General features: G+C 42.9%; 1 protein-coding gene across 14 annotated transcripts in view; it reads right to left on the bottom strand.

Moving 5' to 3' along the window:
- The window catches only part of SFXN5 (sideroflexin 5), a 122,687-nt gene that overhangs the window by 71,549 nt on the left and 33,982 nt on the right, over positions 1–17,156 (bottom strand). For all 14 annotated transcript variants that reach the window (XM_025453566.3, XM_025453564.3, XM_025453567.3 and 11 more), the window contains 3 exons: positions 12,015–12,041; positions 11,535–11,589; positions 9,534–9,559 (listed from right to left, as the gene is read on the bottom strand). In XM_025453566.3, coding sequence (XP_025309351.1) covers positions 9,534–9,559; positions 11,535–11,589; positions 12,015–12,041 — 108 coding nt within the window. The remainder of the gene's footprint in view (positions 1–9,533; positions 9,560–11,534; positions 11,590–12,014; positions 12,042–17,156) is intronic.

Genomic DNA, 17,156 nt, shown 5'->3' with positions numbered 1-17,156 from the left:
CTGCTTCCCTAATTTCTCTTTATTCAGTCTCATTGTCAGGGTAGAGAAATGCCACTGATTTCTGGGCATTGATTTTGTATTCTGCCACATTGCTAAATTGCTGTATGAGTTCTAGCAATCTTGGGGTGGAGTCTTGGGTTTTCTATATACAGTATCATGTCATCTGCGAAGAGGAGAGTTTGACCTCTTCTTAGCCAATTTGAATGCCTTTTATTTCTTTTTGTTGTCTAATTGCTGAGGCTAGGACTTATAGTACTATGATGAATAACAGTGGTGAGAGTGGACATCCCTGTCGTGTTCCTGATCTTACGGGAAAGGCTCTCAGTTTTTCCCCATTGAGTATGATATTTGCTGTGGGCTTTTCATAAATGGCTTTTAAGATACTGAGGAATGTTCCCTCTATCCCTACACTCTGAAGAGTTTTGATCAGGAATGGATGCTGTATTTTGTCAAATGCTTTCTCTGCATCTGTTGAGGATCATAAGGTTCTTGATTTATCTCCTATTGATGTGATCTATCACGTTGATTGTTTTATGAGTATTGAACCATCCTTGCATCCCAGGGATAAATCCCACTTGGTCATGGTGAATAATCTTTTTGATTTACTGTTGGATCCTATTGACTAGTATCTTGGTAAGAATTTTTGCATCCATGTTTATTAGGGATATTGGTCTATAATTCTCCTTTTTGGTGTGGTCTTGGTCTGGTTTTGGAATCGAGGTAATGCTGGCCTCATAAAACAAGTTTGGAAGCCTCCCTTTCTATTCTTGGAAACAGCTTTAGTAGAATACGTATTATATCTTCCCTAAATGTTTGATAAAATTCCACTGGGAAGCCATCTGGCCCTGGACTTTTGTGTCTTGGGAGGTGTTTGATGACTGCTTCAATTTCCTCACTGGTTATTGGCCTGTTCGGGTTTTCTATTTCTTCCAGTTTTGGTAATTTGTGGTTTTCCAGAAATGCATCCATTTCTTCTAGATTGTCTAATTTGTTGGCACATAGCTGCTCATAATACGTTTTTAAAATCATTTGTATTTCCTCGGTATTGGTTGTAATCTCTCCTCTTTAATTTGTGATTTTATTAGAGTCTTTTCTCTTTCTTTTAATAAGGCTGGCTATTTATCTCTTATTAATTCTTTCAAAGAACCAACTCCTGATTTTGTTGATCTGTTCTACAGTTCTCCTAGTCTCTATTTCATTGAGTTCTGTTCGAATCTTTATTATCTCTCTTCTGCTTGGTGTAGGTTTTACTTGCTGTTCTTTCTCCAATTCCTTTAGGTGCAAAGTTAGCTTGTGTATTTGAGTGTTTTCCAATTTTTTGAGGGAGGCTTGTATTGCGATGTATTTGCCCCTTAGAACCCCTTTGCTGTATCCCAAAGATTTTGAATGGTTGTATCTTCATTTTCATTAGTTTCCATGAATCTTTTTAATTCATCTCTAATTTCCTGGTTGACCCATTCATCTTTTAGTAGGATGCTCTTTAACCTCCATGTGTTTGAGTTTCTTCCAAATTTCTTCTTGTGATTGAGTTCTAGTTTCAAAGCACTGTGATCTGAAAATATGCAGGGGACAATCCTAATCTTTTAGTATCGGTTGAGACCTGATTTGTGACCCAGTATGTGGTCTATTCTGGAGAAAGTTCCATGTGCACTTGAGAAGAATGTGTATTCACTTGTGTTCAGATGAAAAGTTCAGTATATATCTATGAAATCTATTTGGTCCAGTGTATCATTTAAGACCCTTGTTTCTTTGGTGATGCTCTGCTTAGAAGATGTCATTTGCTGAAAAATGCCATGTTGACATCTCCTACTATTAGTGTATTATTATCTAAGTATCTCTTTACTTTAATTATTAATTGATATACTTGGCAGCTCCCACATTAGGGGCATAAATATTCATGATTGTTAGGTCTTCTTGTATGTTAGACCCTTTAAGTATGATATAGTGTCCCTCTTAATCTCTTACTACAGTCTTTGGTATAAACATTAATTCATCTGATATGAGGATTGCTACCCCAGTTTTCTTTTAAGGACCCTTTGAATGGTGAATGGTTCTCCATCCCTTCATTTTCAGGCTGAAGGTGCCCTTAGGTCTAAAATGAGTCTCTTGTAGATGGCATAGAGATGGGTCTTGCTTTTTTATCCAGTCCAATATGCTGCATCTTTTGATGGGATCATTTAGCCCATTCATGATCAGAGTAACTATTGAAAGATATGAATTTAGTTTTATCATATTACATATACAGTCCCTGTTTTGTGGATTGTTTCTTTGGGTTCCCTCTTTTTTTTACAGGATCCCCCTAATATTTCTTGCAGAGCTGGTTTGGCGGCCACATATTCTTTCAGTTTCTGACTATCTTGGAAGCTCTTTATCTCTCTTTCTATTCTGAATGACAGTCTTGATGGATAAAGTATTCTTGGCTGCATGTTCTTCTCATTTAGTACCCTGTATATATCATGCCAGCCCTTTCTGGCCTGCCAGGTCTCTGTGGAGAGGTCTGCTGTTAATCTGATATTTCTCCCCATATACGTTAAGAATCTCTTGTCTCTCGCTGCTTTAAAAACTTTCTCTTTATATTTGAAATTTGCAAGTTTCACTATTTAATGTTGAGGTGTTGGATGGTTTTTATTGATTTTTTTTAAAGATTTCATTTATTCATGAGAAACAGAGAAAAAGAGAGAGAGAAAGAGAGAGGCAGAGACACAGGCAGAGGGGGAAGCAGGCTCCATGCAGGAAGCCTGATGTGGGACTCGATCCCGGGTCTCCGGGATCACGCCCTGAGCTGAAGGCAGATGCTCAACCTCTGAGTCACACAGGCGTCCCTTAATTGATTTTTTTTTGGGGGGGGGAGGTCCTCTCTATCTCTTGGAGCTGAATGCCCGTTTCCTTCCCCAGGTTAGGGAGGTTCTCAGCTATGATTTGTTCTAATATACTTTGTGGTTCTCTCTCTCTCAGCCTCTTCTGGAATCCCAATTAGATAAATATTCCTCCTTCTCAAGCTATCATTTATTTCCCTAAACCTTTCCTCATGGCGTCTTAATTGTTTTTCTCTTTTTTCCTCAGCTTCCTTCCTTACCATCAACTTGTCTTCTATGTCACTCACTCTCTCTTCCACCTCATTAACCCTAGCAGTTAGAACATCCAGTTCGGATTGCATCTCATTTAATCTATTTTTAATTTCGGCCTGATTATATCTGAATTCCGCAGGAACAAAGTCTCTAGAATCCTTTATGCTTTTTTTTTTTTTTTTCCAGAGCCACCAGTAGCTTTATTTACCAGTACTTCTGAATTGAATTTCTGACATCGTATTGAAATCCAAATCTGTAACTCTGTGACAGAGAGTACTGTTTCTGGTTCTTTCTTTTTTGGTGAATTCTTCCTTCAAGTCATTTTGTCCAGTGCAGAGTGGCTGTACGAGCAGGCTGAGTCAAAAATATCAACCATGACCTAGTTAAAATATCTTAGATGATTCCAAAGAGGTCAGAGTCCAGAAAATAAAGGAGAAAAAACAGAACAAAATAAAACGAAAGGACCACTAAAGTGAAAAAAAAATTAAAACAAAGTAGTAAAAATTAAAAAACCAAAGAAGAAAAAGAATTTTTAAAGGAAAGAAAAAAGTAAAGAAAAGAAAAAGAGGGGGAAAGAAGACGGGGATGGTGGTGGTGAGGAAGTGGTAGTGGAGAGAGAATGTAGTCTACCTAAGGGGTCCTAGAGGGTGATCCTCTTGGTTCTGAGTGTATTTTGTTCTGTATATTAGATAATACTCAATCCCAAATTTATATTAACCAGAAATACTTATAGAAAGCTCCAACATTGACCACCAAAAGATAAACAAGATAAAAGAGAGGGGCAGAATGAGAAGGAAGAGAGAATACAATCTCACAGAATGAAACAACACAGTGTTCCACTTGGTTCTTGGGGTATGTTGGTCATGTTTTAGAAGGTATTAACTTCCGCCATTGTAGAACAAAACGAGACAGAGAAAACAAAAAACAAAAGCCCATATCTCATATATTTACCAAAATTAAATTGAATATGTTGAAGGGAATCCGGAAGTGAAAAATATATCTAAGACTTGTAAATGTAGAAATATGAAAGTCAAAAAGGAAAAAACTTAAAATGGAGAGCTGGTAAAATATTGTAGTTAAAGTAGGAAAAGAGAAAAAATATTGGAAATTTTTAGTCTGCTATAAAAATGGGTCGAAATAGAAAAAGAAAAAAAAAAGGACCCTCTAGTTCTATATACTATTTTCCTTCAGTCCTGGAGCTTTCCAGTGCTATTTGGTCAAGAACTTGCTCTTCCCCTGTTCTTCCAGCTGATCTTCTGGGAGAGGGCTGCTGTGCTTATTCTTAGGTGTGTGTACCTGGGGGAGATGCCCACCCCCTGCCGGGTGCCAGGCTCAGTGGGAGCTGTTTACCCCGTGAGGCCTCTGTTCCCTGGTGGCCCCATCTCTCCCAGGTACAAAGTGGAACAAGGCGGAAAAACAACACTGACGTTGACCAGGTCTCCAGCCCTGGAGTCAGCTCCCTGCAGTAACTACCTCAGTCTCCCAGTCTGCACTGGCCTAGAGGCTCCTGTGCCGGTGCGGGTGCACTGATCTGTACAGCTTGGGGGCGCCCAGCGGCAGGAGAGTCCTCGATGTCCTGTGCCCACCCCACCTGTCCTGGGGGAAACGCAGGATCGTGGGCTGTGTCCACCCGGCGCCCTGGGATCCGGGGCCTGCACTGCTGGAATCGTGCTCCTGGGGCCGCCTCTCCCGAAGGGAACCGGGCTTAGCCACCTCCGTCCGGAGCTGCCCGCCTAACCGACTGGCTTCTCCCAAATTCCCCAGGGGCTGTGGGGCCCTTTACCGAGATTGGTCCGGGGTTTGCGGTATGCTTTCCCCCCCGAGCGCCCCTCCTTTTACAGTGACTCTGGGAAACTGGAGGCATCACTACCCCTCCTGGGATTTTTGTCCGATTTCCTTGCTAAGCACTTTTCTGTCTGGGAAAAATCCTGCCCAGATTTTTAACCTTCCCGCCTCGCTGGGGCTGGGCTTTCCTGCCCCGGAGGGTGTCACAGCTCTGCTTTAGCCCAGCCACTCGCGGTGCCCCTCCCCCACTTTATTCTTTTTTCTTTTTTCACCTTTCTACCTTGATAGAAGTGAAAACTCTTCTCTGTAGCATTCCAGCTGTTCTGTCTTTATATCTCAGGTCAAATTCATAGGTGTTCAGGATGTTTTGAAAGTTACCTAGGTAAGTTTATGGGGCCAGGTGAGTTGAGGACTTTTTATTCTGATGTAATCCCTAGATTTTATTTTTGCTTTTGTTTCCCTTGTCTTAGGAGACATACCTAGAAAAATGTTGCTACAGTATCTTATAGTTTTAAGTGCTACTGTAAAGGTTATCTTTTTTTTAATATCATATTTTTTTATGTTTTTTGCAGGTTCATGGGCCTCCAACAATTTTTAATATAGTGTTCTTACATCTAGACATCTTTTAAAAGTAATAGTTGTAATAGTTTGACTATCCTCATGAATGATTTTGTTTCTTACTTTCCAATCCTATTATTACTTATTTATTTTTTCATATCTTAGTGTACTTGCTAGTCTTCTAGGGAAATGCTGCATATCAAGTATTTGTACCCTGTTCCAGACATTGAGGATTTACCTTTATCTGTTTCATCTTTGAGAATGATGCTTGTTTTGCGGTTGGGATTTTATTTTTTTTAATAGACCTCTATAAGTTAATAAAGTTCCCTTCTGAATCTAATCTGCCTTTTAAAAAAAATCATAAATGTAGTTATATTTCATTTAATCAAATGATTTTTCTAAATCTACCAAGATTATCACATTTCTCCTCTCAATTTGTTAGTGTGGTGAACTATATTTCTTTTTAAAGATTTTTATTTATTTATTTGACAGGATGGGAGAGAGAGAGACAGCAAGCACAAGCAGGGGGAGTGGCAGAGGGAGAGGGAGAAGCAGGCTCCCCACTGAGCAGGGAGCCCGACATGGGGGTCATGGGGGTCGATCTTAGGATTCCAGGATCATGACCTGAGGCAAGGCAGATGCTTAAATGACTGAGCCACCCAAGCGCCCTGTGATTAACTATATTAATACATTCTCTAATGTTACCATTCTTGGTAAAAATTATTTGGTGATGATGTGTTTTAATGCATTGCTGGGTTCAATTTGTTATTTCACTTAGACTACTATGTGTAATTTCATAAGTGATATTTGCCTTTAATTTTTTCTTTCTTCCATTTACTTCTTTGGTATTTGTCTCAAAGTACCTCATGAATGAATTGGGGAATATTTCCCTTTTTTACTCTCTTTTAGGAGTTTAACAAAAATTGAATTTGGCTATTCTTTTGAGAGTAGTCACCTTGAAGATAGTGCAAGTCTACTGGTGATGTTTTATTAGTTCTTTGGTGCATGTATTTTAAACAACTTATTTAATTTCTCTCTATTCATAGTCTATTCAAATTCTATATTTGCTCTTGGTGATCTTTGGGAAGCTATACTCTCTCAGAAAGGTGTCCTGTTCTTTCAGATCTTCAAATTTATTACCCCAGATCGTTCAATGTATTCTGATCTTTTAAACTTCTATTGTATCTATAGTTATTGTACTTTTTTTAAAAAATATTTTATTTATTTATTCATGAGAGACACAGAGAGAGAGAGAGAGGCAGAGACACAGGCAGAGGGAGAAGCAGGCTCCATGCAGGGAGCCCGATGTGGGACTCAGTCCCGGGTCCCCAGGATCCGGCCCTGGGCTGTAGGTGGCGCTAAACCGCTGAGCCACGCGCGCTGCCCTATTGTACTTTTTATTCCTAATATTATTTGCATCTTCTCTCTTTTTTCATTCTCAGTGTTTCCAGAAATGTCTATTTAATTAGTCCTTTCATAGAAGTTAGAAATTTACCCTCACAAAACATCTCTAACAGTATCAACACAACATGTACAGGATTACCCACTCTGACATTATTCATAATGGCAAAACAGTGGAAACAGTCCAAATGTCCACATGCAGGAAATGAGCTGAGTAAATTATGGTACTTCCATATAGTAGACTACTATATAGTTATTAAAAAAAAAAACTGAGGAAGATCTCTATAACTGATAGGCCATGATTTCCAGAATATGTCATTAAATGGAAAAAAGATTGTGCAAAGAGTATATGTAGAATGTGACCTTTTGTATAAGGAAAAAGGAGATATATGTTTGTATCTGCTTACTTTTACAAAGAGAAATAGGAAGGATAAAAATGTTGGCCTACAGAGGATGGATGGGCTGGAGATAGAAGGGATAAGGAGGGGAATGGAACTTTTTAATGCTTTTTTATATAGCTTTAACTTTTGAGTGATGTTGATATTTTATATACTTCAAAAAAACCAAATCAATAAGAATAGGGAAACTGAATGCCAACAACATAAATAAACCTAACTATATATCAAACAAATAACATAACCACACAGAAGAAACACATTAATTCAAATAACTTTTGAAAACAATTCTGTGAATACTCTCAGCAGGATATAGTCTAAGAACAAAAAGAACTTCAAAGAAATCTTGAGTTTCACTTAATACACTTTTGGGGAGTAGTGTTGATGTAGCGATTCTGAAATTCTTTCATTTGTGTGTAAGATTTGGTAAGCGAGTACATATATGGTTCTTGGATTCTCATTTGGGAAAGAGGGAGATATAAATATGGAATAGGAAGAGGGCAAGACCTCTGAGATGCTGGATTGGTATGTTGGCATGAACTCATCATTCTGAAGCTCCATCTCCTAGCTCTGAATGCTAAGAGGGCCTAGAAACAATGACATTCCAGCAATGGTGAGCACACCTCAAATTCAGATCTTGGTATCCAAATGCCATTCCCCTCTGAAAGGAATGAGAGCTCTTTGAAGAAATGCATGATTGTAGGACTGGGGCACAGAAAGTACAAGATGAGTCTGGAATATCCATATATTGTGCCAAAAAAGTACTGAAGTACTCAAAGGAGAAGAAGGGCATGTCAAATGGATAAAGAAACTGCTTTAGAGTTTTCCTACTTGTCACATTTAGGCACAATTTTTATATCAAAATGAATAAAAACAGAAGTAAATCATTACCAACCGACTATGCAAAATGTACTGACCATACTGATAATTTTAAAAACATTAAAGGGAGAGGGAGAAGGAAAAAAATCTTGTTTACAGGAGGGGGCCCGCAAATAAATATAGAAGGAAGGATATCTATGAAATATAGAGGAAACTTCAAGACTAGGTAATGACTCTGCTCCCAATCAGATTTTCACTCATGGTTTTAGTATCTGTTGGTCATTCTTTTCCTTTCTTTTCTTTTCTTTTCTTTTCTTTTCTTTTCTTTTCTTTTCTTTTCTTTCTTTTTTTTACAGTTTTAGGCTAAAATGAAGAAAGCAACTATAAACATTTGCGTACAGATTTCATGTAGACATACGTATTCATTCCTCTTGAAGTAAATCCCTAAAAGTACAGTGGCTGGCCCACATCGTATATGAGCGTATGTTTCCCCTTACAAGAGACCGCATACCATTTCACACACACCCCTGCCCCAGTCCTGATCCAGGTTCTAGGATCACATGCTGCATTCCATTGTTCACTCTTTAGCCCTGTAGTATAATCCAGGAGAGATGAGGGAAAATATCCCCTAAAAGATTTCTACATTCACGTTCAAAGCAGCACTGTGTTGTGAACTCCAAACTGGAACTGGCCCAATGTTCACCAAAAACAGGATGGATAAATAAATTTTGATATAGTTATAACAATGGGGATGTGAGGCAGTCAGCAATGAAAAAAGAACAAATTAATACTATGTACAACAATGTGCATGAGTCTCACACACAACTTTGAGTGAAAGAAGCCAGACTAAAAAAAGGACATTCTGATGATTCCATTTATATAAAATTCAGTGATAGGCAAAACTGGAACGTAGTGAGGGAAAGTCAGAAAAGTGATTCCCTGTGGCACTGAGGAATCCAGGAGAGGTTCCTGAGATGCTGCTAATGCTCTAAATCTAATTGAGTGTTTGGATGTGCTTGCTTTCTGAAAACTTACCAAGCTGTACATGCATGATGAATGCACCTTTCTGTACATTAGTTTTGCTCTTATACATATTTTTTAAAAAAGCAAATATAACCCTGATTCCAAAACTAAGCAAAAAGAATACTGAATCCTTTCTAATTTTAGACTTTAGGTTTTAAAAGGTGTGCTTATTTTCTGACTCCCTAAGCTTTTTGGGGAAACTTCCCTGTAACTAGCATGTCTTAGTGACAATACTTGGGATGGGAGTGTGCAGGGACACACGTACTTCGAGGCCCCGTGCTGGGTGCACATTGCCATGCCTTTATGAAAAGAAATTTGACAATACACATCAAGAGAATTAAAAAGACTTATTGTCCACTTTATCTGATAATTCCGCTCCAGGGTTGTATCTTAAATCAACATCTCAAATATTTATGAATAGTGATATAAAGTCATACATTAAACATTTTTTTGGAAAAGAAAACACTTTGAGGTAATAACTTACAATTGGCGTTCCAAAAGGAATATAACCTGAGAAAGGAGAGAAAAGGGTCAGGTCTTACAGTCCCACCCCATTCCACCCCATCCACCTCTCAAAGGATAGACACCAGAAGAGACTTCTGGGTTTGCCTTTCAATGGCCCAGTGAGAGAGCTCCGGTCAGCAAGGCAGGAGGCCCCTCCAGGCTCCAGATCTTCTCCTGGCTCAGCCCTCCCCAGGATAGAGGGCTCCCCTGTGTCCCCCAGCTGCTCTTTCTCTGTCCCCCTATAGCCAGACATTTCTTACCCTCCCCAAAACTCAGAGGCTGGTTGCTAAGGGCAGGGCTGCCCATTGTTGGGAGGGCCACCATGCTACACTTGGTGTTCGTCCCATGATTTCCCCCATGAGGTACAATGTCCCCTGCCCACACTCACTACACACAATACATTTTCTTCAAAGGCCCTGGAATGTCCTCCTCCTCTCATCTTGCCTTTCTAGCACACATCCTTACTTCCCCAGCATCATGACCAGTTCTGGGAAGGGAACTCCCCACACACTTGAGATGTGTAACTCTATGTGCCAGAGGTACTCTTTGACTTTCTCATACCGCGCTAGACGTCATCAGTAGGGTGGAAGAGAGCTGATGTGAAACGCAGCCAGGCCCCAGGGCACCACTGCCTCACTGCTCACTCCCCTGGACTACGGGAGGCTCTGCCCATTGTCCCCACCCTGCAGTCAGCAGGCAGCCTGACCTCTCACTCGGGGCCATCAGTCAGCTGGATGTGGGACAGCAGAGAACCATGCTTATCTGGGTTATCCAAAGCAAAGTTTCCTGAGTGTGGTAATTACGCATGCACAGGAGCTGTCTGTCACTCCCCTACCCACATTCCTCTGGAGACAGATCCAAGGTTTGTCTGGAGAACTACAAGAGAATCTAGGCTCCAGGTGAGAGCCTGCTGTGGCCCTGTGTAGGGGCTAGGACCTGCAGCCATGGCTACAGGATGCTCAAGCCTTGGCAGCCTGGGGCTCCTCACAGCAAAGCAAGGAGGATCATTGGGCTCTCACTGCCTCCATTAGCACAGTGAGGTCATGTGGTTGTTCTCTCACTCATGTGAGGTCAGGCTTTCTGGGGCTAGGGATCCTGACTGACCCAGCTGAGAATACCCCCTGACAGAGACCCATTCTCCAGTCACCTGAGGACTTCCAAGGCAGTGGCCAGCAGTCCTCCACCCAGCCTGCAAAAGTGTCCAGTCCACTGAGAAATGGCATGGAGGAGGCATCAGCTCTCTGGTGTGAGCCTGACTCTGGACAAGACCTGTAGCCTCTCAGAACTACAGGTAGGGCAAACATGCGAACCCCAGGCCCCATGTGAGCAAACACTTTCCAGGCTACTAAGCTCATGCTTACAGAGCTATCCCTCTAGTGACCACAGAGCAGGGACTTCCTAAGGGCAGGCACTTCCTGGAGGCAGGGATCTCATGCCCACTCTCCCACCCCATCCCTTCTGCCACTGGTCTCCAGAAAATGGGAATCTGTCTTCCCTGTGTGTCACAGTAGCACAAATGCAGTGCATGCATTCTGGAGTACAGGTGAACCTGGGGATTGAGTGCCTCCAAGGGAGCATGGTTTGGAAGGAAAGAGTGCAGTGTGCACAGGTAGGTAAGAGAGGAGTGACTCACAGCATGCAGGGCTTGCCCGAATTTGGTGTCACCCCTGAGGCTGCCACTAAGTGAGTAGCGTATAACCTGGGAGGAGTTCCAGATTCACCTGTGGAGGCCTTCACTCCACCCCAACTGCTCAGGCAGAAAAGGCAGATGGGGATTTTTTTTTGTAAAACCCCATAGGTGATCCTGAAGCCTGGCCAGAGACTTATACAGTCGAGCCAAGGTGAACACGCAGGTACAAATGTGGCCATGCGTGTAACGGGTTCGGCCCTTCCTCAAGTTGGTGCACCTGGATGCTCCTGGAGCTGTGACCATGGTAAGCCCCTGAGGCTGGGCAGAAACAGGAGGGTCCCAGGAACTTACCCGACATTCTAAAGGGCATGAAGATCTTCTCATTGGTATCTGGGTGTAGAATAGCCTGGCAAGAGCAGGGAACAGAGCACAGGGTGACTGTGGGAAGGGGAGGGAGCGGGCAGGGGGAAGGCAGAGGGAGGAAGGAGGAAAAGAGCTCCCCCAGAAGGACTGACCCAGTCAGTCCTGTCCCATCATTCAACGCAAGAGAAAACCAAACACGTGCCACAAATAGGCTTTTCCTGACTAACCCTCAAAGCTGAGTGCAGGGTAGTGGGACTGTGTCTACCTGGCAAGTCCTCTGTCCCCATGCCTGATATTTAGTAGGCCCATAAGAAGGATTTGTAGAAGGACCCCACAGGGAAGGTGCTCAGGGGCCCAGGAAAAGGCAAGGGGCCTGAGCTCTGGCACTCAGCACAGCCACAAATCCCCAGGACAGGGCAGGGCAAGGTCCACAGAGGAGGGAAGGAAACGAATCCAAAACTGAATTACCTGCTTGATTTTCTGTGCACTCCAGAGCTGCAAAGAAGGAAGGGTGGGAGAGAGAGGAGAAAAAAAGGAAAAGAAAGGACAAAAGTTAAAGGCATATATCAGTTGAAGGTCTCATAAGCCACATCTTTTAACTAAGAGATCCAGCTCCAAAGGGCACAGAGGCTCAGGCTGTTCTGGCATCCCCAGGTCTGGCAGCTTCCCCGGGGCTCCAACATCAGGGATCCCAGGACAGCAGAACCAGGGGATCTCGTGTAGATCATTTAAACCAAGGGTTCTCTACTCTGGCTTGCTCTAAAGTTACTTGAAAAATTCTTCCAGCAATTCTCTAGTTGATTCTAAGGTGTAGCCAGGCATGAAGCCCTGATTTCATTGGAGATACTTCAATGGTCTCCCACTGAAGAAGGCAGCATAGCATGATTTTTCAAAGCTGGACAGGCTGTCTGGATTCCTGGCTTTGCCACTTCTTCCTTGGAACCTCCATTTCCTTATCTGTAAAATGTGGATAACAGCCGTGCTTCCAACATTGTGGAAGATGTATAGATAAGTGCCCTGAGGCAGCACTGGGCACCAACCCCTGCTGACTGCTGAGGGTATATTATCCCTCTTGTTGTAGTTGTTATAAGAAGGTTGTAAGGAGGAGAGAGTTACTTTCTTATTTTTTCTTTTTAAAAGATTTTATTTATTTATTCATGAGAGACACAGAGAGGCAAAGACATAGGCAGAGAGAGAAGCAGGCTCCCTGTGGGGAGCCCAATGCAGGACTCTATCCCAAGACCTCAGGATCACACCCTGAGCCAAAGGCAGGTGCTCAACCACTGAGCCACCCAGGCTTCCTGAAAGTTACTTTCAAATGAACAGTGAGGTTGTCTCTCCAGCACAGTATGGGAGACAGGCTGGACAGACGGAACCATCAACAATTCCTTCAAATGATATAAATACTGCATTTCATCGATTCTAAGGTACACTATCATGTACCGCCGAGAAGAAAAAATATAACATAATCCCAAGACCTCCATCCATTAAAAGAGTCACCCCATTTGAGAGATGTTAAAACACAGATAAACTTTTTGGAATCAAGAAAACGTAGTAAATAAAAATTTACATGTGGGCACTTTTAAAGGAGCAAGAAAGTATGAGGTGAGAGGGAGGAGGTAGCCGGCAATTGATGTTAGTTTTACAATAGAATGGTTCAGTTATGCTTTGTTTATATGGCAATGTTGTCATCTGGAATATAAATTAAGCTGCAGAAGGCCACTGGATACCAGACACAGAAGCATAAGATTGATGTTCAAAAGTTTATGCATTTTACTCACAACAGGGTCCCTCCAGTCTTAATTCACAGCTTAATTACCTTTATTTTAGATGCATTTCATCTTTTTAAGATTTTAATTATTTATTCATGAGACACACAGAGAAAGAGGCAGAGACACAGGCAGAGGGAGAAGCAGGCTCCATGCAGGGAGCCTAATGTGGGACTCAATCCCGGGACTCCAGGATCACAACCTGTGCCAAAGGCGGATGCTCAACCACTGAGCGTTTCAGGTATCCCTAGATATATGTCAAACATGTTTGATTGTTTGCGATTCCAGACCCACAAAGATTAGAAGTGGTCAATTTTTAAGAAATAATAACTATGGAAAAAGGGGACTGAAGAGAGAAAAATCAATTGCAGAATCATTGTTGGCCAAAGAAGGTAAGTCAGAGCATAATGGCAAAGAGGTAAAACAAAAGGATAAAAGGCCGATCTGCCTTTGCTCAGAAAATGCCTTCATGCACTGTACCTCCAGTCCTAGCACCATGTTTGGTGTGACCCCAGGCCCTGTGCACAGACTTCTGACACCCTATACTTCCCACCTGGGATCAGAATCTTCCATTTCCAGGTCCAGCTCCTTGTCTTGTCTTCCAAGGCTGTCACCTGGCATCTCCCACAGTGCTGGGCACACAGAAAATCTAAAGCTATTCTAAAATTAAAATTTTATTTAAAAAAATTAAAGATCTCTCCATACAATTCAGGAAGGATGGAAGGAAGGAAGGAAGGAAGGAAGGAAGGAAGGAAGGATTGATTTAACTAATTCTCCATGATTCTGATGAACAGCCTGAGTGGAAAACACTGGTCTAAGACATCAAAGAACAGTATAAAGAACAGGTATTAGAACCAGGCAGGCCTGTGTTTAAATCACTTACTAGATGTGTGGCACTGGGCAAATTACTCTGCCTGTGTGCCTCAGTTTCTCCATCAGTGACATGGATTGTTTTAAGAGTAGGGCAGAACCATGCTGGGGCTCCTTGGCAGTTTGCATTTCCCTTTGGGCAAATAGTGAAGACTGTATTTCCAGCCTTCCTCATAGTCAGGTAGGCTCATGTGATGGGGTGCTGGCTAATGGACTGTGGGCTCCTGCAGAGGATCCAGTAGAGGCTGGCAAGGCAGTGAAGCTACAAGGTGAAGGAGCCCAGGCCCTGAACAACGGCATGTGCTCAGTTCCTGAGCAGGGCTGGACTCTGACATGAGATAGAAACAGACCTTAGGACATAAGTTGCTGAAATCTGGGGTTGTTTGTTATAGCACTTGGCTCACCCTGCCTAATACAGAAGTTTAAATGAGATGTGTATATGTAAAATACTCAGCCCATAGGACATGTGCCATGAATGCCTAAAATAGAGAAATCATTCAAGTAAGTAATATTTTTTAACAGATTTAATTATTATTATTTTTAGATTTTATTTATTATTCATGAGAGACAGAAACAGAAGCAGAGACAGGAGAAGCAGGCTCTCCATGGGGAGCCCAATGCAGGACTTGATCCCAGGACCCCAGGACCACACCCAAGCCAAGGGCAGACACTCAACCACTGAGCCACCCAGGTACCCCAGGATTTAATTATTTTTCAAAGCAACTTCATCTCTATCGTCATTTCTACAACATGCCTGTGAGATGGATAGATTATTTTCAGACAAGGTAACTCATCTCAGATTAAGTAACTTAGCCAGGGTCCCTAGGGGCTGGTGGCAGGATGGAGATGGGCCCCCAGGCTCACATGTTCTCCCTACCCTCCAGGGGCCTCTGGACCAGTTCAATGTCTGGTCTGGTCAGGGTGACTGCCAAGCCTGAGGCACAAGAAGAGGAAGAGAGTTTGCTGACCTCATCCTGGGGCCCCAGGACCTCCTCCTTGCAGCCCTGTGGCTGATGCCCCTCGCCAGTATCTGCTGCTCCCCTCCTACCAAAGTCCAGCTCAGCAGCACAGGGCTTGGAACCCATAGGCACATCCATGCTCTCAGGTTCAAGGACTGCCTCTTCCATACCCACCAAGGAGCAGGGGTGGGGGTGGCAGCCAGAGGTGCTCATCAGCAAAGGCAGAAGTTCAGCAGGGGTGTCAGTGGGTCAGGCCAGGGACCCAGCCAGAGCCGCAGAGGTGTTCCCCACCCTGTGGTGACACCACCACACCCATGGCCCCGGGAGGCCGGTGCCACAGAGAAGAGGCGATGACAAAGTCTCACACAGTATTTCCATGCTTCTCCCTTTGGCTGAGCACCTTCTCTCCCATTAATGATTTCATTCTCAAACGCAGAAACCTGCTCTATAGGTGAGGTGAGGAAACCAAAGCTCAGAGTCACCTTCAAGGTCCCGGGCAGATCCAGAACTACAGTTCATGACCTCTGACTCGGTTCCATTCATCCTCACTCATTCATTCATTCACATTTAGGGAACAAGCAATATGTATGAGACATCCTTCTGAGGGCTTTGAATGTACTAACTAAACTAATCTCCTCAACAACCCCATGAGGCAGGGACTAACCCTCACTTCATAGATATGGAGACTAAGGCACAGACAACTTCCGTGACTTTCCCAAAGTCCCACAGTAGCACTGGGATCTGAACACAAGCAGCGTGGTTCCAGACCCCCCACTGCTGACCACCACATGCACCCATCTGTAAGTGCTGGCACACCGACACATGCTGTTCTGTCCCTTTCGGCATCTATGTGTTTCAGAGACCTTTCCGTACCAGTGCACAGAGAGCTACCCTCCTCTTCCTAACAGAAATTTTGAGTGAATATATTATAAACTGTACCCTATGAGTGGACTTTGACACTATATTCCATCATTTTTTTGTGGAAAAATATACATAACCTAACATTTACCACTTTAAGCATTTTTAAGTGGCAGTTCAGTGGCATTAAGTACATTCACATTGTTGTACAGCCATCCACCATCCACCTCCAGAACCTTTTCATATTCCCCATCTGACACTCTGTAACCAGTAAGTCCTAACACCTTATTCCTCCCTCCCCCAGCTCTGGGCCCCACCGTCCTACTCTCCATCTCTCTGAACTGACCACTCTAGGTATTTCATATAAGTGGAATCATATGGTATTTGTCCTTTGTTGACCATGCCATCTTTTACTATCATAACCATGTTCCAGTGAATTCCTCTGAACCTATCATTATTATATCATCAGTATGTAAAGAAAAAAAAGAATACAGGTAGGCAGATATCTCTGGCAGGATTCAGAAGAAACTAAAGTTTTCTCTAGGGAGAGGAACCAGCAATTAAGGAAACTTGTTTTTTTATCCTCTACTTGCTTTATATCTTTAGAAGTCTGTACATTGTTCATATGTTCCCCATTCAAAATAATTGTTAGGGCAGCTTGGGTGGCTCAGCGGTTTGGCACCGCCTTCGGCCCAGGGCGTGATCCTGGAGACCTGGGATTGAGTCCCGCGTGGGCTCCCTGCATGGAGCCTGCTTCTCTCTTTGCCTACGTCTCTGCCCCTCTCTCTCTCTTTCTGTGTCTCTCATGAATAAATAAATAAAATCTCTTTAAAAATTGTTGAAAAAATCACAAGTAACCACTAGAGAAATAGAAATACGGTGTACAACTTCTAAACTCTCTATTGACTTCTTATGGCACAGACTGTTAAGTGTCCAACAAAATCTATGTCCCCTTCTTCCAAAATAACAGAACAGTGGTGGGCAGGTGGCAGATCTAGTGCACTGCACTTCCCGGCCTCCTCTGTGGTTTGGCTCATCCAGGGGACTGAGTCCCCCAGTGGCATCTCAGGGGAAATGAAATGTGCCTCTCCCTGGCCAGCACCCACCACCCCTCAACCATGCCTTTGTCTCCTTCCTGTTAGCTGGCACAGGTA

This window comes from Canis lupus, chromosome 17 (genome assembly GCF_003254725.2).
Source record: "Canis lupus dingo isolate Sandy chromosome 17, ASM325472v2, whole genome shotgun sequence".
In the NCBI taxonomy this organism is placed as follows: domain Eukaryota; kingdom Metazoa; phylum Chordata; class Mammalia; order Carnivora; family Canidae; genus Canis; species Canis lupus.
The sequence above is the reverse complement of the archived record's forward strand: the minus strand, read 5'-3'. Positions and strand labels throughout refer to the sequence as shown.